Below are 18,835 nucleotides of genomic sequence, written 5' to 3'. Positions count from 1 at the left end.
TTCACTAATGGAATGGTAAATTCTAGTTTCCATTCACTAATAGGATGGTAAATTCCAGTTGTCATTCATTAATGGGATGGTAAATTCCAGTTGTCATTCACTAATGGAATGGTAAATTCTAGTTTCCATTCACTAATAGGATGGTGAATTCCAGTAGTCATTCATTAATGGGACGGTAAATTCCAGTTGAAAATTCTAGTTGTTATTCCCAAATAGGATGTTAAATTCCAGTTGTCATTCATTAATAGGATGGTAAATTCCAGTTGTCATTCATTAATGGGATGGTAAATTCCAGTTGTCATTCATTAATAGGATGGTAAATTCCAATTGTCATTCATTAATGGGATGGTAAATTCCAGTTGTCATTCATTAATAGGATGGTAAATTCCAATTGTCATTCACTAATGGGATGGTAAATTCCAGTTGTCATTCACTAATGGGAGAGTAAAGTCCAGTTTTTAATCCTCTTAATTGTATGATGAAATTCACTAAATATTGATGTTCAGTTGTATGAATTCTCCTTCTATTGACTGTCAATTAATTCTACTTTGATTCTACTTCGTCAATCTTATCAGCCTTCAAAAGTTGATATTAGAGGAGTAATAAAATATTGTTTTTGTGAAGTCTTTAACTACATTTTATAAGATTCCCTGGTCTAATATATAAACCCTGGACTGTTTTCACACTAGATATCAGATGATCCACCCGCAGATGAAGTCTATCAAGAAATGGACGACCCTAGCCCTCCTCCTCCCCCTCCCCCCTCCAGACCCATACCACAGCCCCCCAAAAGTGCCTCGCCCGCACCACCTCCCCCTCCCCCGCCACAAAACAAGGTAAGTCCCACCCTTGTCTAGTTTCTTTAAGGCAATACAGAATTTTTAAGATGGTGAAAAAACTATGAAGGAAAATTATTTGATAATATCATTATATACATTATATATAATTAATAAATGTATGGCATGTGAATGCATAGTTACAAAGCTAAAATTATACATTTATATGTACACTATATTAATTTTATCTGCAGATTATAAATTAAATATTTTTAATATTATTCTTCAATATGCAGCAGCATGTTATACAATATGTATTATTATTATGAAAATTTGTCAAGAAGTTGTAAAAAATTATGAAAAGTATAGAAATATATTTGTATGTTGAAGTTGAGTTTTTAATTAGTCATTTTAAAAACCACTACTTAAAATGACTGATTGTCTTATTATTTTGACTCGGCAAATAATTATGACAGATTTTACTGTAATTTTTGCATGTCTGTGCTAGATTAGTGTTTGGCTTGTACAAACACTGCTTCTTATATCTATGAAATTACACCAGGTTTTTGTGAAAAGGGAGATAATTAATGTTTGCTTGATTTTTTTTAACAGAGAACCCCAGTCGAGAAAAAGACATGTGAGTTTTAGAAGTATAAGTGGTTACAGATTAAATGTTCATTGTTAAAAGTTTTGACATTCTCAATACGGATCATTTTTAAAGAAAAAATAATTGTACATACATTATGAAAGCTTTTTCATACTTAGAGAAAATTTTGATGTGTTCAATTTAATTCAGAAACATTAAAATAATATATTTAAAATTTTTAATTTAAAAAAAGATTTACATGATGTATTCTCTTACAGTTTAAATGGATAAATGGGAATTCTACAAAATAATTTTATAATTGGATATTCTAAAGAATGTTGAAATATCACAATATCTTATTAACACTACCGAAAATATCAATGATGATATTAATTGTAAATATTTTATGATAAGAGTTGTCTCCCTTAACAGTACCCAAACCGCCAAAACCTGCAGCAATGGTTGCAGGTGGCCTTGACCTCAGCGAAGTTCTTAAAAAACGTGGCAATCTGAGGAAAGTAGAATCAGCTGATGAACGACCAATTGTCTCCGACGATATCAAGACATATGCCTCTGGGGATGACGTTCGATCCAAGTTTGAAATTTTCAAACAAAAGGAAGAGGCAGGTTAGTGTGATATGCATGAGTGACTTTAACCTGAGGTCACTTTGAATATTGTAATCGTTATCTCCAGTTACAAAATAATCATGGAAATCATTTCACATTTGTCGCTGTATTGATATAACCAGGAGTTACCTCTCTTGGCTGTAAGCATTATAAATCCAATGTGATGTTATAATATATGCCCAAGATCTGAAATTGACAACTAAGCTTTGCAACAGAATATTGCTTTTTGTGGTGTTCTTGAATAATATACAGTTGTTGATTGGGATTGAGGGCAACAGATGATTTGTCGGAAAGGAAGACAAACTGTTGCCCGAGGCCTAAGGCCGAGGGCAACAGTTTGTTTGGGGGTCCATTAAATCATCTGTTGTCCAAAAACCCAGTTGATAACTTTTTGTTATACCCATTGACTCAAAACAATGCATTGACCTCACACATTTTAGGTGTGAATTTAAGTCACTCTGGTCCAACAGCACATTTTGACATTCGATTTTGACAGTTCTTTTATTGGCATTTTTAGGTCACCTGAGACGATGTCTCAGGTGACCTATTCTAATCGCCTTTTGTCCGTCGTCGTGCGTCGTATGTCCGTAAACAATTTACATTTTCGACTTCTTCTCCAAAACTGCTGAAGCAATTTCAATGAAATTTTGCACAAACCTTCTAAGGCATAAGGCCAATCAAAATTGTGAATTATATGGTCCCCACCCCCCAGGGGGCTGTGGGAGGGGCCAAAAGGGGTAAAATTGAGTATGATTTCAAAAATCTTCTTCTCTACTCACAGATGTGGTAGAATCAAATACTCTTCATAGATAGAAAGGTCTTAAGGTCCTTTACAAAAATTGTGAATGGGGTCTCAAGTTTCCCCCTGGGGAGGGGGTTAAGTTTACTATAGTTTATATTGGGAAAATATTTTTGCACATTATTTGGTCATTTGTAATAGGAAATGAGTCAAATGTTGTCAGAATTATCAGTATGAGATGGTCATTTAATCCTATTAACAAATTTTCTATGACTGACCCCCAGGGGCCTTAGGGGGGGGGGTCAAAAGGGGTCAAATAGACTAAAACTTCAAAATCTTCTTCTGAAATTCTGAAAATGGTAGAATCAAATACTTTTCATAAATAGAAAGGTCTTAAGGTCCTATACAAAAATTGTGAATTATATGACCCTGGGGTCTCATGTTTCTCCCTGGGGAGGGGGTCAAGTTAACTATAATTTATATAGGGAAAACACATTAATGAGCATTTTTTGCTCAATTTTCATTGGAAACGAGTCAAACTTGGTTAGAATTATTAGCCTGAGATAGCATTTTAATATCATATCCATCTTGGTCCTGGCCGACCTCCTGGGGGCAGAGGGGCGGAGCTAAAAAAGGGTCAAATAGGCTAAAACTTCAAAAATCTTCTAAAATTCTGGATATATTAGAATCAAATAATTATAGATGGAAAGGTCTTAAGGTGTTTTATAAAAATTGAGAATTATATGACCTTGGGGTCTCACGTTACCCCCTGGGGAGGGGTCAAGTTTACTTTAGTTTATATAGGAAAAACATTTGTAAACATTATTTGCCCAATTTTCGTAGGAAATTAGTCAAACTTGATTAGAATTATTAGCCTAAGATATAGCATTTTAACATCCATATCCGTCCTCCATGACCCCTTGGGGGACCAGAGGGGTAGGACCAAACAGGGTCAAAATGATTAAAATTTCAAAAAATACCTCTATGTTCACAGGTTTGATGGAAGCAAATACTCTTCATAGTCTAAAAAGTCAAATTTATAAATCACTGACCAACTTCAAGGCCCAGCATATAGTGTTTATATGTCTTTAATTTGGTTCATTATTTGTTTCATTATATATTCTAACCGTTAAGGCCCATGGGCCTCTTGTTGTCAATAGAGTTTATATAGACACGATTGTATAGGAGTATAACAATAGCATTTGATATATATCGTTCTGTTGGTGACACTTTGAGCTCAGATATGAACTTTTAATTAAAGACACTTCCCATAAATTAAACACTTATTTGACACCATGTATTTATATGACAGTTCATAATATGATTGGATTTTTGGCAGCATAATGACACTATCTTGGATTTCTTCAATATGGAATTATATGGTACCTTTACCAGTATATTTAATTTAATTGTGTATTGATTTGATGATAACATCACTTTGAATTTTTAGCTGCTTTGTTCTATTCATTGCTCTTGAAACTCACTAAAATATGCGTGTACCAATATAATTCCAAGAATTTCAATTACCTTGATTCATTTTGAAGGTCAATGTACCAGCTAAAAACAGTTTATGAGCAAACCTTGATTGGCTGATTTCAGATGATCCAAGTCCACCACCCGAAAACATGTCTATCCGAGATAGGATGAAATTACTACAACCTAATTTAGCTCCTCCCCCAAATACACAAAGAACGCCGCCATCTTTACCAAAAAAACCTGTTAATACCCCCAGTCACCCGCCAATGCCACCTCGACCTTCCCCGACTCTCCCTAAAAAAGAAATACACAATCATTTCGGCCATTCATCGTCACCGGATCATCAAAACTTCAAGTCAAACCTACGATCGGTCAGTAGTTTATTTTTGAGCATGCCACCTCCCCCTGCATCCTGCCTGCATATTCTCATTTGTGCTTCCCAATGCATTATAACTTTGGTTACATTAAGCCTTTGCAGATAAAGCCTAATTTTCTGAGCTTATAAATACAAGTAATAATGCCTAAAGTGTCCCAACAGCATTTGATGAAAATTTGGCCATACCATATGGTTTAAAATCCGGTAAACACAGGGTCTAGTCATGAGTTTCTGATGATTTTTAGCTCACCTGGCCCGAAGGGCTGGTGAGCTTATGTCATGGCGCGGCGTCCATCGTCCGTCCCGTCCGTCCGTCGTCCGTCCGTCCGTCCGTCAACATTTCCTTTAAATCGCTACTAGTCATAGAGTTCTGCATGGATTGTAACCAAATTTGGCCACAAACATCCTTGGGGGAGGGGGAACAGAACTTGTATAAATTTTGGCTCTGGTCCCCCAGGGGCAGGAGGGGCGGGGCCCAATAGGGGTAATAGAGGTAAATCCTTTAAATCGCTACTTGTCCTAGAGTTCTGCATGGATTGTAACCAAAATTAGCCACAAACATCCTTGGGGGAAGGGGAACAGAACTTGTATAAATTTTGGCTCTGATCCCCCGGGGGCAGGAGGGGCGGAGCCCCTCAGGGGAAATAGAGGTAAATCCTTTAAATCGCTACAAGTCATAGAGTTCTGAATGGAATGTAACCAAATTTGGCCACAAACATCCTTGGGGGAAGGGGAACAGAACTTGTATAAATTTTGGCTCTGACCCCCCGGGGGCAGGAGGGGCGGGGCCCAATAGGGGAAATAGAGGTAAATCCTTTAAATCGCTACTAGTCATAGAGTTCTACATGAATTGTAACCAAATTTGGCCACAAACATCCTTGGGGGAAGGGGAACAGAAATTGTATAAATTTTGACTCTGGTCCCCTTGGGGCAGGAGGGGCAGGGCCCAATAGGGAAAATAGAGGTAAATCCTTTAAATCGCTACTAGTCATAGAGTTCTGAATGGAATGTAACCAAATTTGGCCACAAACATCCTTGGGGTAAGGGGAACAGAACTTGTATAAATTTTGGCTCTGGTCCCCTGGGGGCAGGAGGGGCGGGGCCCAATAGGGGAAATAGAGGTAAATCCTTTAAATCGCTACTAGTCATAGAGTTCTGAATGGAATGTAACTAAATTTGGCCACAAACATCCTTGGGGGAAGGGGAACAGAACTTGTATAAATTTTGGCTCTGACCCCCCGGGGGCAGGAGGGGCGGGGCCCAATAGGGGAAATAGAGGTAAATCCTTTAAATCGCTACTTGTCGTAGAGTTCTGAATGGAATGTAACTAAATTTGGCCACAAACATCCTTGGGGGAAGGGGAACAGAACTTGTATAAATTTTGGCTCTGACCCCCCGGGGGCAGGAGGGGCGGGGCCCAATAGGGGTAATAAAGGTAAATCCTTTAAATCGCTTCTCGTCATAGAGCTCTGAATGGAATGTAACCAAATTTGGCCACAAACATCCTTTGGGGAAGGGGAACAGAACTTGTTTAAATTTTGGCTCTGGTCCCCCGGGGGCAGGAGGGGCGGGGCCCAATAGGGGAAATAGAGGTAAATCCTTTAAATCGCTACTTGTCGTAGAGTTCTGAATGGAATGTAACTAAATTTGGCCACAAACATCCTTGGGGGAAGGGGAACAGAACTTGTATAAATTTTGGCTCTGACCCCCCGGGGGCAGGAGGGGCGGGGCCCAATAGGGGTAATAAAGGTAAATCCTTTAAATCGCTTCTCGTCATAGAGCTCTGAATGGAATGTAACCAAATTTGGCCACAAACATCCTTTGGGGAAGGGGAACAGAATTTGTTTAAATTTTGGCTCTGGTCCCCCGGGGGCAGGAGGGGCGGGGCCCAATAGGGGAAATAGAGGTAAATCCTTTATATCGCTACTAATCATAGAGTTCTGAATGGAATGTAACCAAATTTGGCCACAAGCATCCTTTGGGGAAGGGGAACAGAACTTGTATAAATTTTGACTCTGGCCCCCCGAGGGCAGGACGGGTGGGCCCCATAGGGGTAATAGAGGTAAATCCTATAAATCACTTCTTGTCCTAGAGTTTTGCTTGGATTGTGACCAAATTTGGCCATAAACATCCTTGGGGGAAGGGGAACAGAACTTGTATAAATTTTGGCTCTGAACCCCTGGGGGCGGGAGGGGTGGGGCCCAATAGGGGATTTAGAGGTTAATATTAAAATTCCTTCAGAAAAGAAACAATGAACCTGTATTCAGAACATTACTTGGCATTACAAATCAGGTGAGCGATACAGGCCCTCTGGGCCTCTTGTTTTATAGTTCTTTAAATCAGATATCAAAGGAATTCAATTAACCATATACATGTAATGACTGTCATATCCCTGTGAATGACAGTTGTAATCACAGCTTCTTAAAACAGTATAACTGGTTGTGTTCACAGAAATGGTATTTTCGTGATTTCCCAGGTCATCAAAGTGATTGTGAAATTTTTCTCCATGCAATATTGAGATTTGGTTGCATTACATATACCGGTACTGTTGAAGCCTAGTTTTTGGTTAAATTATAAAAATTTTGATCTGCCAAAAAAATATGGTTATATGGTAATTTTTACACATTCTGAAGACGTTCTCAAGTGAAGGTAACTGGTATCCGCAAATTTTTTTTTCATGATTTGATAGAATATAAAACTTCTATTAGGCTAAATGTAAAAAATAAGAAAATGTCCGTTACGTTAAGACATCCTCTGCTAGATATTGATCAAAGCTCAAGTTTGATATAGCAAGTTTTATATGTAGGTGAAAGGCTAAATCCGTTAAAGATGGACAAAGTTACGATGCAAATTGGCTAGCAAAAATGACATCCCATACCCCTCGAGCTCATTATCTGTGATGTCTGCATCCCTCTATTCTATACTAACCATAAAGTGGAGATGTTCGTGTCCTATAGGTCCTATCTTTTCTATAATTAAGTCATTCACCCCTCAAGACATACATGGGCTCTTCAAAATCAAAGAGTAGACCAGTCCATTATGAACTTTTAGGGGTGAATGAGTTCAGGTGGTATGTATTGTTAGTATACAGTGTGCATGGTTATCTCTCTCACATACTTTCCAAACCCTACACGGATACTGGAACTCCCAACATATTAATTTCACATTGATCATAGTAAATATCAGTTAAATGCACTCAATGAATATATATACAGAACCCTTAGGAGAATAAGAACACTTCAGATACACGAAAAAAATAGCAATGTCAATTAGATCCAAATAGTATCTGTCATTAAATATCTTCACAAAAAAAGCATACAGTAATCGCATTAGCATATACATAAACCCAGCCTCTTACACCATTCCTATAGCTATATAGTAGCCCATTGGGAATTCTGCAGTATATGTTTTGCTACCAGTTTAAAATTTTTCCCTAAGTGAAGAAGTGTGTATAATTTCCCCTGATGTAATTAAGTTATAAATAGTATGATTGAATGCATTCATCTTCATTAAACTCAAAAAATAGTTTAATCAGATCAAATTGGTAATTGCATCCTATTCCTTCTTTTCATATTACAGAGTTACTAATTCCCAAGCGGGTAGATTTTTTTGTGAGTGTTGTTTTCACTGAAAAGTATGACATATTAATCTTACCTACCTACAAGGGCAGATAACTGTAAGATATGTACATACAAAATTGTGAAATAAACAATACTACTGCACTTCAATACAAAGCTAGGGGCCACAGTGGCAGAGTGGTTAACATGTCCCGACCTATTACCACAAGCCCTCCACCTCTGGGTCAGGGTTTGAATCCGATGTGGGACATGCACAGTTACCCGGTACTGACTGCTGGTTGGTGGTTTTTCTCCAGGTAATCAAATCTGGCACGTCCTTGAACGACCCTGGCTGTTAATAGGATGTAAAACTAAAATAAACAAACAAATAAAACAAACTTCCATACATGGCAAGATAAAAAAAAAAGTTTAGTCTTGAAGAAGGGCGGGATGACTGAGTGGTTAAGCTGTCTCAGCATATTACCTTAAGCCCTCCACCTCTGGGTCGTGAGTTCGAATCCCATATGTGGCAGTTGCGAGCTGTTGACGGCTGGTTGGTAATGTTTCTCCAGGTATTCCGATTTCCTCCACCATCAAACCTGACACTTCCTTAAATGACCCTGTATGTTATCAGGACTTAAAACTAATAAAACCAAAACCAAAGTTTAGTCCTAAAAAGGAACGGGAAATAACAGGTGTTATATATGTGGAGAAAAATTTAAAACATGATATAAATTGAAACTATGGGTCCTTGTTTAAGCTTGAAAAACATAATACAGCTTAATTGAATTGGTAGATAAAAAAATACAATAAAAAAACACTTTACTTTTTGACTTTCTTTCTGTTAAAAAATGAATATCTCCAGCAAGTATTTGACAACTTTCACCTGTCAATTAAAGCTAGTTTGGTGCAGTAAGTGACAGAAGAATATATAGTGAATGTTTTTACCTTCAATGGCACATCCAGAGGTTATTTTGGGCTTTAGGAACTCCCTCTTCATCATGAGATTTTTCTGAAAAATTATTTTCCTCACTTTTACACTGAGTAAAAGTGCCACCATCATCCCCCACCCCTTAAATGACCACCCACTGACCTGCAATGACCGCCCATAGAATTAGACGGTTGTAGAGTTTGAGATGTGTTGTAATTCTTGCATGTTTGTTTATCTATATTTCTGTCACTTGCATGTCTCTGTTTTATTCCTGCGTGCCTACCTTTAGCTGGGCTTGTCAGTCCTACCAGAACAAGTGGTTTTCCTAAATTCACAAAAACTCCAAGCACAGAGTCTGCCACCACCCCTAAGTCGCCTGGCTCTCGTGGAGCTCTGCCTCCGACTCCAGATGAAAAGCCAGCTTTACCTGCTAAACCTGCAGACCTACCCCCTCCCCCTCCACCTGCAAAGAATTTCAAAGACTTGGTAAGGGAGAAAATTGCTCAATAAGAAAATGTTGATTTTATATATCCACGATACTTCAGGGGTTACTATCACTGTCGATATAGGCCTGTTATGAAAGTGATGCCCATCTTCAAAGCCACACAGTCAACCGCAGTGTATTGTTATTCAATTCTTTTGGAAGAGTAGAGAAACCTCATTGCACAAAGTTAACCCTATCAGTGTTTGCTCTTTTACCTACGTATCATTTTTTGTGTACATCAAAGGGCCAAACTACCTGCTCCTCAGATGTCCCTTACAGAGCCTTCAGTTTTAATTTGACATAGTCTAGGGAGATATAAAGACAGTGATAGTAACCCCTGGAATGTCAAGGATTTCATAATAATCTATGTGAAACTAACAAGCACTATATCTGTTCATTTTAAACTTCTCCTAAACCTCCTCATGCTGGGATAATAGGTTAACATTCACATATAATACAGCCAAATGGAAACCATCCTGGAAAAAACCATTTTGCTTTTCTTCTTCATGCCATTTCAGTGAAGCTGATCTGTAAAATGTCAGGAAAAGAATCAGGGTTGCAAACAGTATGGTGTTTTTTAACCTTCATAAAAGCATTTTAATGTAAAAGGCAAGGCATTTTGTAAAATGAATGTGTAATTTCAAGAATTTTGATTAAAACTTGGTTTTAACTTCTTCTTAACACCCAACCATGAGGTTGAGCTGAAATGATCTCCATATGCAGGGCTGTTAAAGATTGCTGTCACTTCATGTTTCTAATTATATGAATTCCAACACAGAAAAAGTACTGATTGTAAATGCATGTGATTCTCTGTATTGAATGCAGCAAACATTTATCAGACCTCATGTGTTACATACATGTACATGTATGCATGTAATAATAAGTTATACTTTATACAGTGTACCAGGTATATATAATTTCACATTGGTTATTATGAAAAATATAAATTTTATTACATATGTGTTGTATTGTCATTGTTTTGACAATTTAGCAATTTTATTATCTAAATTGTAATTAAATCAACTCTATCTTGAATTTAGAATTTCTCTAGACAGAAAAAGCATACGATTAATAAAATAAAATTGATTTGTAAACAATTGTCTCATTTGAATTTTGCTGAAATTTTTATTTAAAGTATATATTCATTAATTGAGATAATGTATTGAATGACCTGATCAAACAGGAATCACCTGACCTTCCGCCTCCCCCTAAAATGGAAGATATTCAGCCACCTTTCCCACCAAAAACCAAAGACTCTTACACGCCTATAGATCCAAATACGAAATCCAACGGTGACGCAGGGAAAAATACGCCCTTGGTTCCCAACGGCAACCAGAACGATTGGCCAGATGACTATGACGATGATGATGACCAGGAAATCTATGATGATGTGGCTGCATTACCTGTGAGTGTGTTTTCTCTGTATGGCCAGTTATTTATTATATTCCGTCTTTGCATTTTACAGAGTTGCCTCCCTTTCAGGTATGTATCTATTGTAATATCATAAATTTTGTGTGCAAAATTCACATTGTTTTCTCAAAATACTATGATGTTATGCCTGCAGACACATACATCACAATCAATACCTATCTTAAAGGGCAGATAACTCTGTTATATGCAAACACAGAATATATGTTTCCTAAGATAACCTCTGTTTGATGATTATCTTGCAGGCCGACCCTCTGTCTGGTTTTCCTTGGTACCACAATGAGCTGGAGAGAGAAGAAGGCAACAAGAAGCTGAAGCAGATCAGTAAGGTATGTTTACTGTGAGGAAAAATATTTCTGTAAGGTACAGTACCTTACACCTCTGGGGTCTCGAGTTTGAGTTCCACATGGGGCAGATGCCAAGTACTTACTGTTGGTCAGTGAGTTTTATCCCACATAGGGTATTTGTCAGGAAGTGACCATTGGTCAGTGTTTTTTATCCCACATCGGATAAATGCCAGGTACTACCTGTTGCTTGGTTGTTTTTCCCCAGGTACATTCCGACTTCCGAATTTTTTTGTGTCGGAAGAGGAGAAAATGTAGCGATCAGACCGGGATACGAACCAGGAACCTCGGAACACTAGCCAGATGCTATACCAACTGAGCTACCTGATCACGGTTGATCAACCCACTCCATTGTAAATCCCTATACATTTGTAACAGAAGAGGAGGAAATGTAGGGGCCAGACCGAGATTAGAACCAGGGACCTCCGAACATTAGCCGAATGATCTACAAACTGAGCTACCTGGTCACAGATGATTGTCCCAGTCCAATCCCGATACACTCCTCCCTCCTTTTACTTTGTCACACATGACCCTTATACCACTAATTATGATCACTGATGATGTCTTTCTTTCAGGACGGTTGTTTCCTCTTGAGAAAGTGTAGCAACAAGCAAAAGGCACAGACACAACCCTATACTCTAATGGTCTACTACGCTGGTTATAACTACAACCTTAAAGTACGCTTCAGGTCCGACGAAAAATACGCTCTGGGCGAGGAAAAAGCAGACGAAGTGGTATGTTATGTTTAAAGAAGTCATGTTACAATTTAAGATTAATCTTAGCAAGAGCCGAGTATACTTAAAAACTTCAAATAAGTTGATATAAAGTATGAAAAATGGTATCATACCCGAGTCAGTAAAAAAACTGAAGGAGGCTGAAATATCTGTTAAAGTTTGCAGCATGCTGCAGTGAAGGTCTGCTGAACATGATCAAATTTAAGTCCTTGCCCTTTATGCAAGGTCATATTCATCAAATTCCCTAAAATGTTTTGTCTTTAATATTTCATAACTTACGCAATGATCGAATATCAACAGAGTACAATTTTGATAGGAAATTCAAATCTAACATTCAGATCAACAACACTTAGTGTATATATATAACACATTGAGTTAAAAATTAGATATAACACAAGTCATGAATGTAGACAGTTTGATGGCTTGTGCCCAATTTGGGTCTCCCAATTTATGGCATCCAGTCACCTATCCAAATAATGCTATGGCATTTAAGCGAATTTAGAATCAATTAACCTTTTGACTTCACATAAGATATGGCTGCCTCAAAACTACGTATATGTGACATTTTAAGTGTGTTTCTTTTTCAGACATTCGAAACAGTCCCTGAACTTATTAGCCATCATCAGAAAAATGAGGTGATCTTGGTACATAAGTCTGGAAAACAGTACAGTACTCTACTTACTGTGTCACCCAAGTCTTGACAATAAAATATGTCCCCAAAGATTTTTTTTTTAAATTCATCAGGAATGGTATACTCAGTCACAAACTACTGAATGTTTGTTGCCCTTCTGCCCATGAAGACCTTGACATGTGGCCTTTGACCTTCACATGTGACCTTGCGAAAATACACAATGGTTTAAGGAGAAACAAACAATTGTATGTAAGTGATATGTTTCAAACCATGAGTTTGGTTAACTTGTTAATATTGTTCATTTTCTTACAACTTTTGTAAGCTGGGCATGTAATATCACCCCTGAAATTGCAAATTGAACTGCTCCATTCAAAGAACTAGAAGAGTTCAAAGATATATTAAGGGGTGTATAGGTTCAGTTTTAACATATGTATACTTAAAGGCATTTTAAGGAGATTGTTTCAGATTTGTAAATACATAGCTAGTTTAATGACTAGATTTGTTATTGATTTGTAAACATAATGATTAGATCGTTAATGTTTGTAAATACATAGCTAGTTTTATGACTAGATTTGTTATTGATTTGTAAACATAATGATTAGATCGTAAATGTTTGTAAATACATAGCTAGTTTTATGACTAGATTTGTTATTGATTTGTAAACATAATGACCTTTGTTTTTCATTCCCCGTTGAAATGTTACTTTAAAGTAAGTGACAACCATGCTTGGCATAATAGATCATATCATACCGAAGATTTTGTATTTTAGGTGTGAATTAGATATTTTATATAAAGATATATACTATACACATGCTGTTACGCATTCCAATGTAAAATCAAAGCAGAAAGTTTGATCATATTCTGTAAGTTGCTCCTGTAAGAGGGCAATTTATTTTTGCTATGTAAGCCTGTTGAAGTTTAAAGAATTACTGTATACAATAGCTATATATAACCAGCTGAAAAGAAACATTATAACAATTTTATACAGAAATCAATTTCTTTCAAATCTTCCCGTGACAGATAGGCGTGCCCAAGGTATACCCATGCAAAGTACATGTATATTGGACTAGATTCTGGATATGAGAGCCTTAATATTAATTGTGATTATCGGTGTAGCATGGTATTTTGAATCATTGTATGATGTTATGTACATTATGGCATCATAAAAAATGGTGGACTCGAAGGCTGAGCCCGGCAGCAGAAAACTTAATATTTTCAGCAAATAAGCTTCCGTAGATAATGTGATAGGCGAGAAAATACTCTTTCTTATACCGGGTGTGAAGAATAGGGATATTCCATCCTCTGCGGTACTAAAATAGTTTTACTCCGAGGGTGGCATATACCTACCCTTCCCTTACAAGAAAGAGACTTATATTTGTTACTTCATTGTAAATAAACTATATCGAGTTTAGATACAATATAACAAGCATTCCATCACGATTGTGTAATGAAATGCTTCAAATGATTCCACAACTTCCTAAAACCTTACTTACTCTTAGACACAAATATAGACCTACTGCTATATATATTTTTATAACTGTTTTGACTTGCCATTTGTAATTTTCTAGCTGTAGATATATAAAGAGTGTATGTGTGAAAAGTGATAGAGAGTTTTGTAGCCTTGCATAATCAAAGAGTTGATTTTCTTATGTCTATGCAATGTAAAAACTAAAAAATATTGTTTATGAGAAGTCTTTCATCTACATGTTTGTTAAACTACTATGATGTTATGCATGACTAGAAATTACAATGATCTATCATGTTACAAAACTTATATTTACATTACAAACATTATCTACAAAATTACATTTGAAATTGTAGGTAATAATTCTACTAAATTCAAAGGCAAACTTTTCATTCCATTGTATTGAAAAATACTTCTTTTTTATTCGTATTTTTTTTTTTTTTTTTTTTTTTACTTTATTATTATGTAAAATTGTTCTTGTGTGCATACTGCGGTACCAAATTTGTTCTACAAAGTTACTCTTTTATTTTCTTAAATTTAAGTGTAAAACATGTACTTTATCTATCTGAATGCAATTTGTGCAAATCCATTATTGTTTTTTAATTGTTACAAAAATATTACTGTTATTGCTCAAAACTTATAAAATAAAAGTGTTCCACATGCGTTTGTATATAATAAGAAATGTTGTATACCATATTTGACCAAATAAGTGCTAGGGCTCAGAAAATTAGGACGACCTTAATTTGACCAAAAGCATTGCATTAATTAAGTGACAAATCAGTGTGAAAGAGAAATCAGATAGAAGAAACAACAAATGTATCTGGTATTCATATTTTCAGTCTGGTTTTGATAATATAAACTTTATTTATTTTACATTGATAGCAAATCAAGTTATAACTTATACAATTCACTTTCAATGGCCCCATGGTAAGCACAAGGGGTCTTATAATTAGAGAAGGAGGATATTGGAGTGTCCGGAGGAAAACGTAATTGGACAGGTGACCCCTGACCTTTCCATGTCCATGCAAGGAGTCAGATCTCAGATGGCTAGGTGAAAAGCATGTGGCTTAACAACTACACCGCTCGATTACCCAATAGGCATTTGATTTGTTGACGATTTCAATGTAAGGCATATGGACTTCAGTTCTCAAAAAAATGAAAGAGTGCATATTGGGTTAAATACGGTAACTAGAAATGATATGTTGTGGTCGTCATTGCCATAAAAACAGACAAATATTATTATGTAGAGTTGACATTGCTACAAAACATTTGTCTTTAAAAACTTGTTGTAAATTGTCTACAGTATTACAGAGTACCTTTGAATTGTTGACAACATATTATCTGTGTTTAACAGGGTATCTGGGTTTGTCATATACTGTACATTTATGTTACATTCTCTGAAGGTGGAATTTATGTAGGGCTGTTGTTGTCAGGTACCCCCGGTATTAACTGTAGGATTGGGGGGGTCTCCAAGTACTCCTGACCATACAGCTTTCTTCCATTTTCTTAACCTGGCATGTCATAAATGACCTCGGTAGGTAGTAAATATCATGTAAAACAAAATAAACTACTAACTTACTTATATAAGATCCAAAATGTGAACCGCGTATAACAATGATAAAAAAGTGTAATTAGAGTCGGCAGCGGTAGGTCACATGGGACTTTGTCTGGGGGAATTTACTGTAAGACTGTCATACGTCTGTCATTGTAATGAACTTAAGGAATATTTACACTTTAGTCACAGGTGTTAGTCTTATTTATATTGGAAAATTGACACCCGTCATGGAGGACATCCTTATAATGTACTACCCAGTGTATTGGTAGTGTATACATAAAATGTAGGTACATCTGTACCTTTGTTTTATGAGACAGGTCAAACACCTCGAGTGTGGGGCGAAATTCGAGTACAGTATTGTTAATCTGTAAGCTGTATAGAAGTGAAAGTCCATGCAAGGCAGATGTTGTAATTGGAAATAGACAAAAAATATACTGTAAACTGAATTAATTTTGCAATTTGCATTTCAAAAGAAGTTCCTGAAGTTTAATATTTGTGTATTTCAAATTTGAATGGAAATCCCATATCAATATAATAACCTTATAAACTTTCGTAAACTTGCATAGATCGTGAAATCTGTGAAAGTATTTTACAAGGTTTACAATATACTTTTGAGAAGAAAATAATTTTGTTTTGGACTTGTTAACAAATCAGTTTTTATTGTTTATAATACATATGTACTTATTTAATGTACCAAAGAAAAAAGTGACATCACTCAGTTTAATCACACAAAAATATAAATTTTATATTTTAGGCCAGAAATAGTGTAAACATGGATATTTTTGCACAATTTTTTATTTATTTTTTTTTTTTTTTTTGCTAATTAAATCAGTTTTCGAACTGTTCCCAGTTGCTAGTTTTTGTAGTATGCATTGATAATATTATTGACATGCAAAATAAGTGAAAATGATTGGTCAAGATTTGAAGTGAAAATTTCCATGCTGTGAATTACTTCCCACTTTATATATTCTACAAATGTGTGTTTGAAACTTCATTTAATCAGAAATTGTGTTCCTGTGTCAGTTACTATAATAATCACACATTCCATTTAGTAATAGTTTCCTATGACCCTACCACCATATTTAGACATTTTGAAAAATGTACACCAAACATATACACTTATCAAATTGTCCATTTCTGATTTTAAAGGTCACAGGAAACTGGGGCTATTTTCCATTATTGCACCTCGTTTGACTTTCACCGTGTCATTAAAATATCCATTTCTGATTGCAAGGTCACAGGGAAATGGGGCTATATTAAATTATGTCGCAAACAAATCCAATCACATGTTTAGACATTGTTCCATTTTAAAGAACAGTTAAGCTTATATTTCTTTATGTTAAATAAAAATGTATATTTGATATATAAAAACAATTCTTTACATATACATTTATATTATATACTTGTGCCAGTTGTACTTACGTACTGTAAATGTAGATGTTTTCGCGAGTGCTGAATTTTGCTAGAGTAAATATTTCATGTTTGTGTTATTTTCAGAAAGATGTAACTCTGAGCCTTTAGTAATATAGTTTACATACTAAAAAAACTCCCATTGGAAATTTTCACAATGAAATGGCTTTCACGTAATTAGTGAAAACCACTTCACAGGTAAATTGCCACATTTACTGTAAACCCTTTTTGATTTCAATATATGGATGTTTTAAAGTATGAGTAAATTGATTCCACAAAGAGACATTCCGTGTCCTATCATATTGTTTTGTTCTGATTTTGTTATGTACATGATTGATAGGACATCATTCGCTGATGATAGAACAATTTTATATCAAGCTATTGAGATAAAATTAAATTTTTTAGCGATATTTGTGCCATTAATGTTACGTAAGTGGACCTAGGGTCCACATTATTTTACAATGCTGGTTTTTTTTCAGTACTGTATTTGAAATAGTCATTACAAATTATTACAAATAATAAAAAAAAAAAAATTGTGATAGACCTTGCTTTAAAATAAAATACTGTATTCAACCAAAAAAAGGTCCAGGACACTATAAAATAATGATAAAAAAAAAAAAAATATGGGGCGCTTGATAAAACCAAATTTGGATTAGCTTTTTATGAAACTATTGCACAAAATAACCCATAAATCAATTTACAAAAGAAATCAAAGAAAGAAACCTACATAGTTTTCATAATTTCACGCTGCATTTAATTTGAGGTAAGTGACATTGATGATTCAAAAAGGAGAAGGGACGCTTAAAACTATGAGGGTTCTTATTGGGTTAAATACGGCGTGTTATAAAATGACAATATACAGGTATTACTTGTTACTTTACATGCTGTTTTATATGCTTAATGTCTATTGCTTTAGATATATTTGCTTGGAGTATAATAAATACATTCAATGTGATTTTTATGCTTATACCTCATATATTACAAGCCAAGGTGTCATTTTTTGTAGAGAAATATTTATGCAAAGATATCGCTTAATTAAATTATACAAGATATCCTGTATCTTTTAAATATGTTTTGAAGGTCAGGAGGATATCCTGATCTTACAAGAAATATGGTATCTTTGAACATCACTCCAGAAATAAATTACAACTTGGCTTTCCATTATCATACTTAATTCTACTCACATCATGAGCTTATATTTGTATTATCACGACAGTTTTATGTATTTGTTAATATTTTGGCTATAAATTTCATAAAGTCAATATATAACTGACAGAGAATTAATAGTTATGGCCATGCAGCCTGAATGGTCAAGCTCCTTATAGTGTCCAGCTGTGGTCACCTAATGGCCATCTGTGTGTGATAGGGATGGGATTTTGTACATGTACAACTTAAAAGGAATAAAATCAAATCGATCTAACCCACTGCCTTGTTGGTCATTATTTTGTCCCGTTATTTGACCTCTGTAATTTGACAGACTGCCCAAGGTCTTCGAGGAGTTGTGACCAGGTCATGGAGGTGTTTGTATTGATTTTTCTGAGCCTGCATCATGAATGATTGTGTGTTCTGTCATTCACGATTCATACAACAAATGGTGACGCTAACTGTCGTCTGCTTGTCATAGCTTTTTAATCACATTCATATTAATATCGTCCAGTTATGTCTTTCCTATAGCTTGGTCATAAGCATATTGGAGAAAAAAAATGGAATTTCGAA

At 35.6% G+C, this 18,835-nt stretch overlaps 1 protein-coding gene across 8 annotated transcripts in view; it reads left to right on the top strand.

Moving 5' to 3' along the window:
• Nucleotides 1–18,539, top strand: part of LOC138335127 (B-cell linker protein-like) — a 40,238-nt gene extending 21,699 nt beyond the window's left edge. For 7 of the 8 annotated variants that reach the window (XM_069284066.1, XM_069284064.1, XM_069284060.1 and 4 more), the window contains 8 exons: nucleotides 690–836; nucleotides 1,389–1,413; nucleotides 1,795–1,989; nucleotides 4,328–4,575; nucleotides 10,736–10,957; nucleotides 11,226–11,309; nucleotides 11,900–12,058; nucleotides 12,646–18,539. In XM_069284066.1, the coding sequence (XP_069140167.1) occupies nucleotides 690–836; nucleotides 1,389–1,413; nucleotides 1,795–1,989; nucleotides 4,328–4,575; nucleotides 10,736–10,957; nucleotides 11,226–11,309; nucleotides 11,900–12,058; nucleotides 12,646–12,759 (1,194 nt within the window). In that variant the 3' untranslated portion in view covers nucleotides 12,760–18,539. Of the gene's footprint in view, nucleotides 1–689; nucleotides 837–1,388; nucleotides 1,414–1,794; nucleotides 1,990–4,327; nucleotides 4,576–9,357; nucleotides 9,555–10,735; nucleotides 10,958–11,225; nucleotides 11,310–11,899; nucleotides 12,059–12,645 lie in introns of all 8 variants that reach the window. The other variant, XM_069284062.1, reaches the window with a different exon arrangement.
• The last annotated feature ends 296 nt before the right edge of the window (nucleotides 18,540–18,835 follow it).

This window comes from Argopecten irradians, chromosome 11 (genome assembly GCF_041381155.1).
Source record: "Argopecten irradians isolate NY chromosome 11, Ai_NY, whole genome shotgun sequence".
Classification (NCBI taxonomy): Eukaryota; Metazoa; Mollusca; class Bivalvia; order Pectinida; family Pectinidae; genus Argopecten; species Argopecten irradians.
The sequence above is the reverse complement of the archived record's forward strand: the minus strand, read 5'-3'. Positions and strand labels throughout refer to the sequence as shown.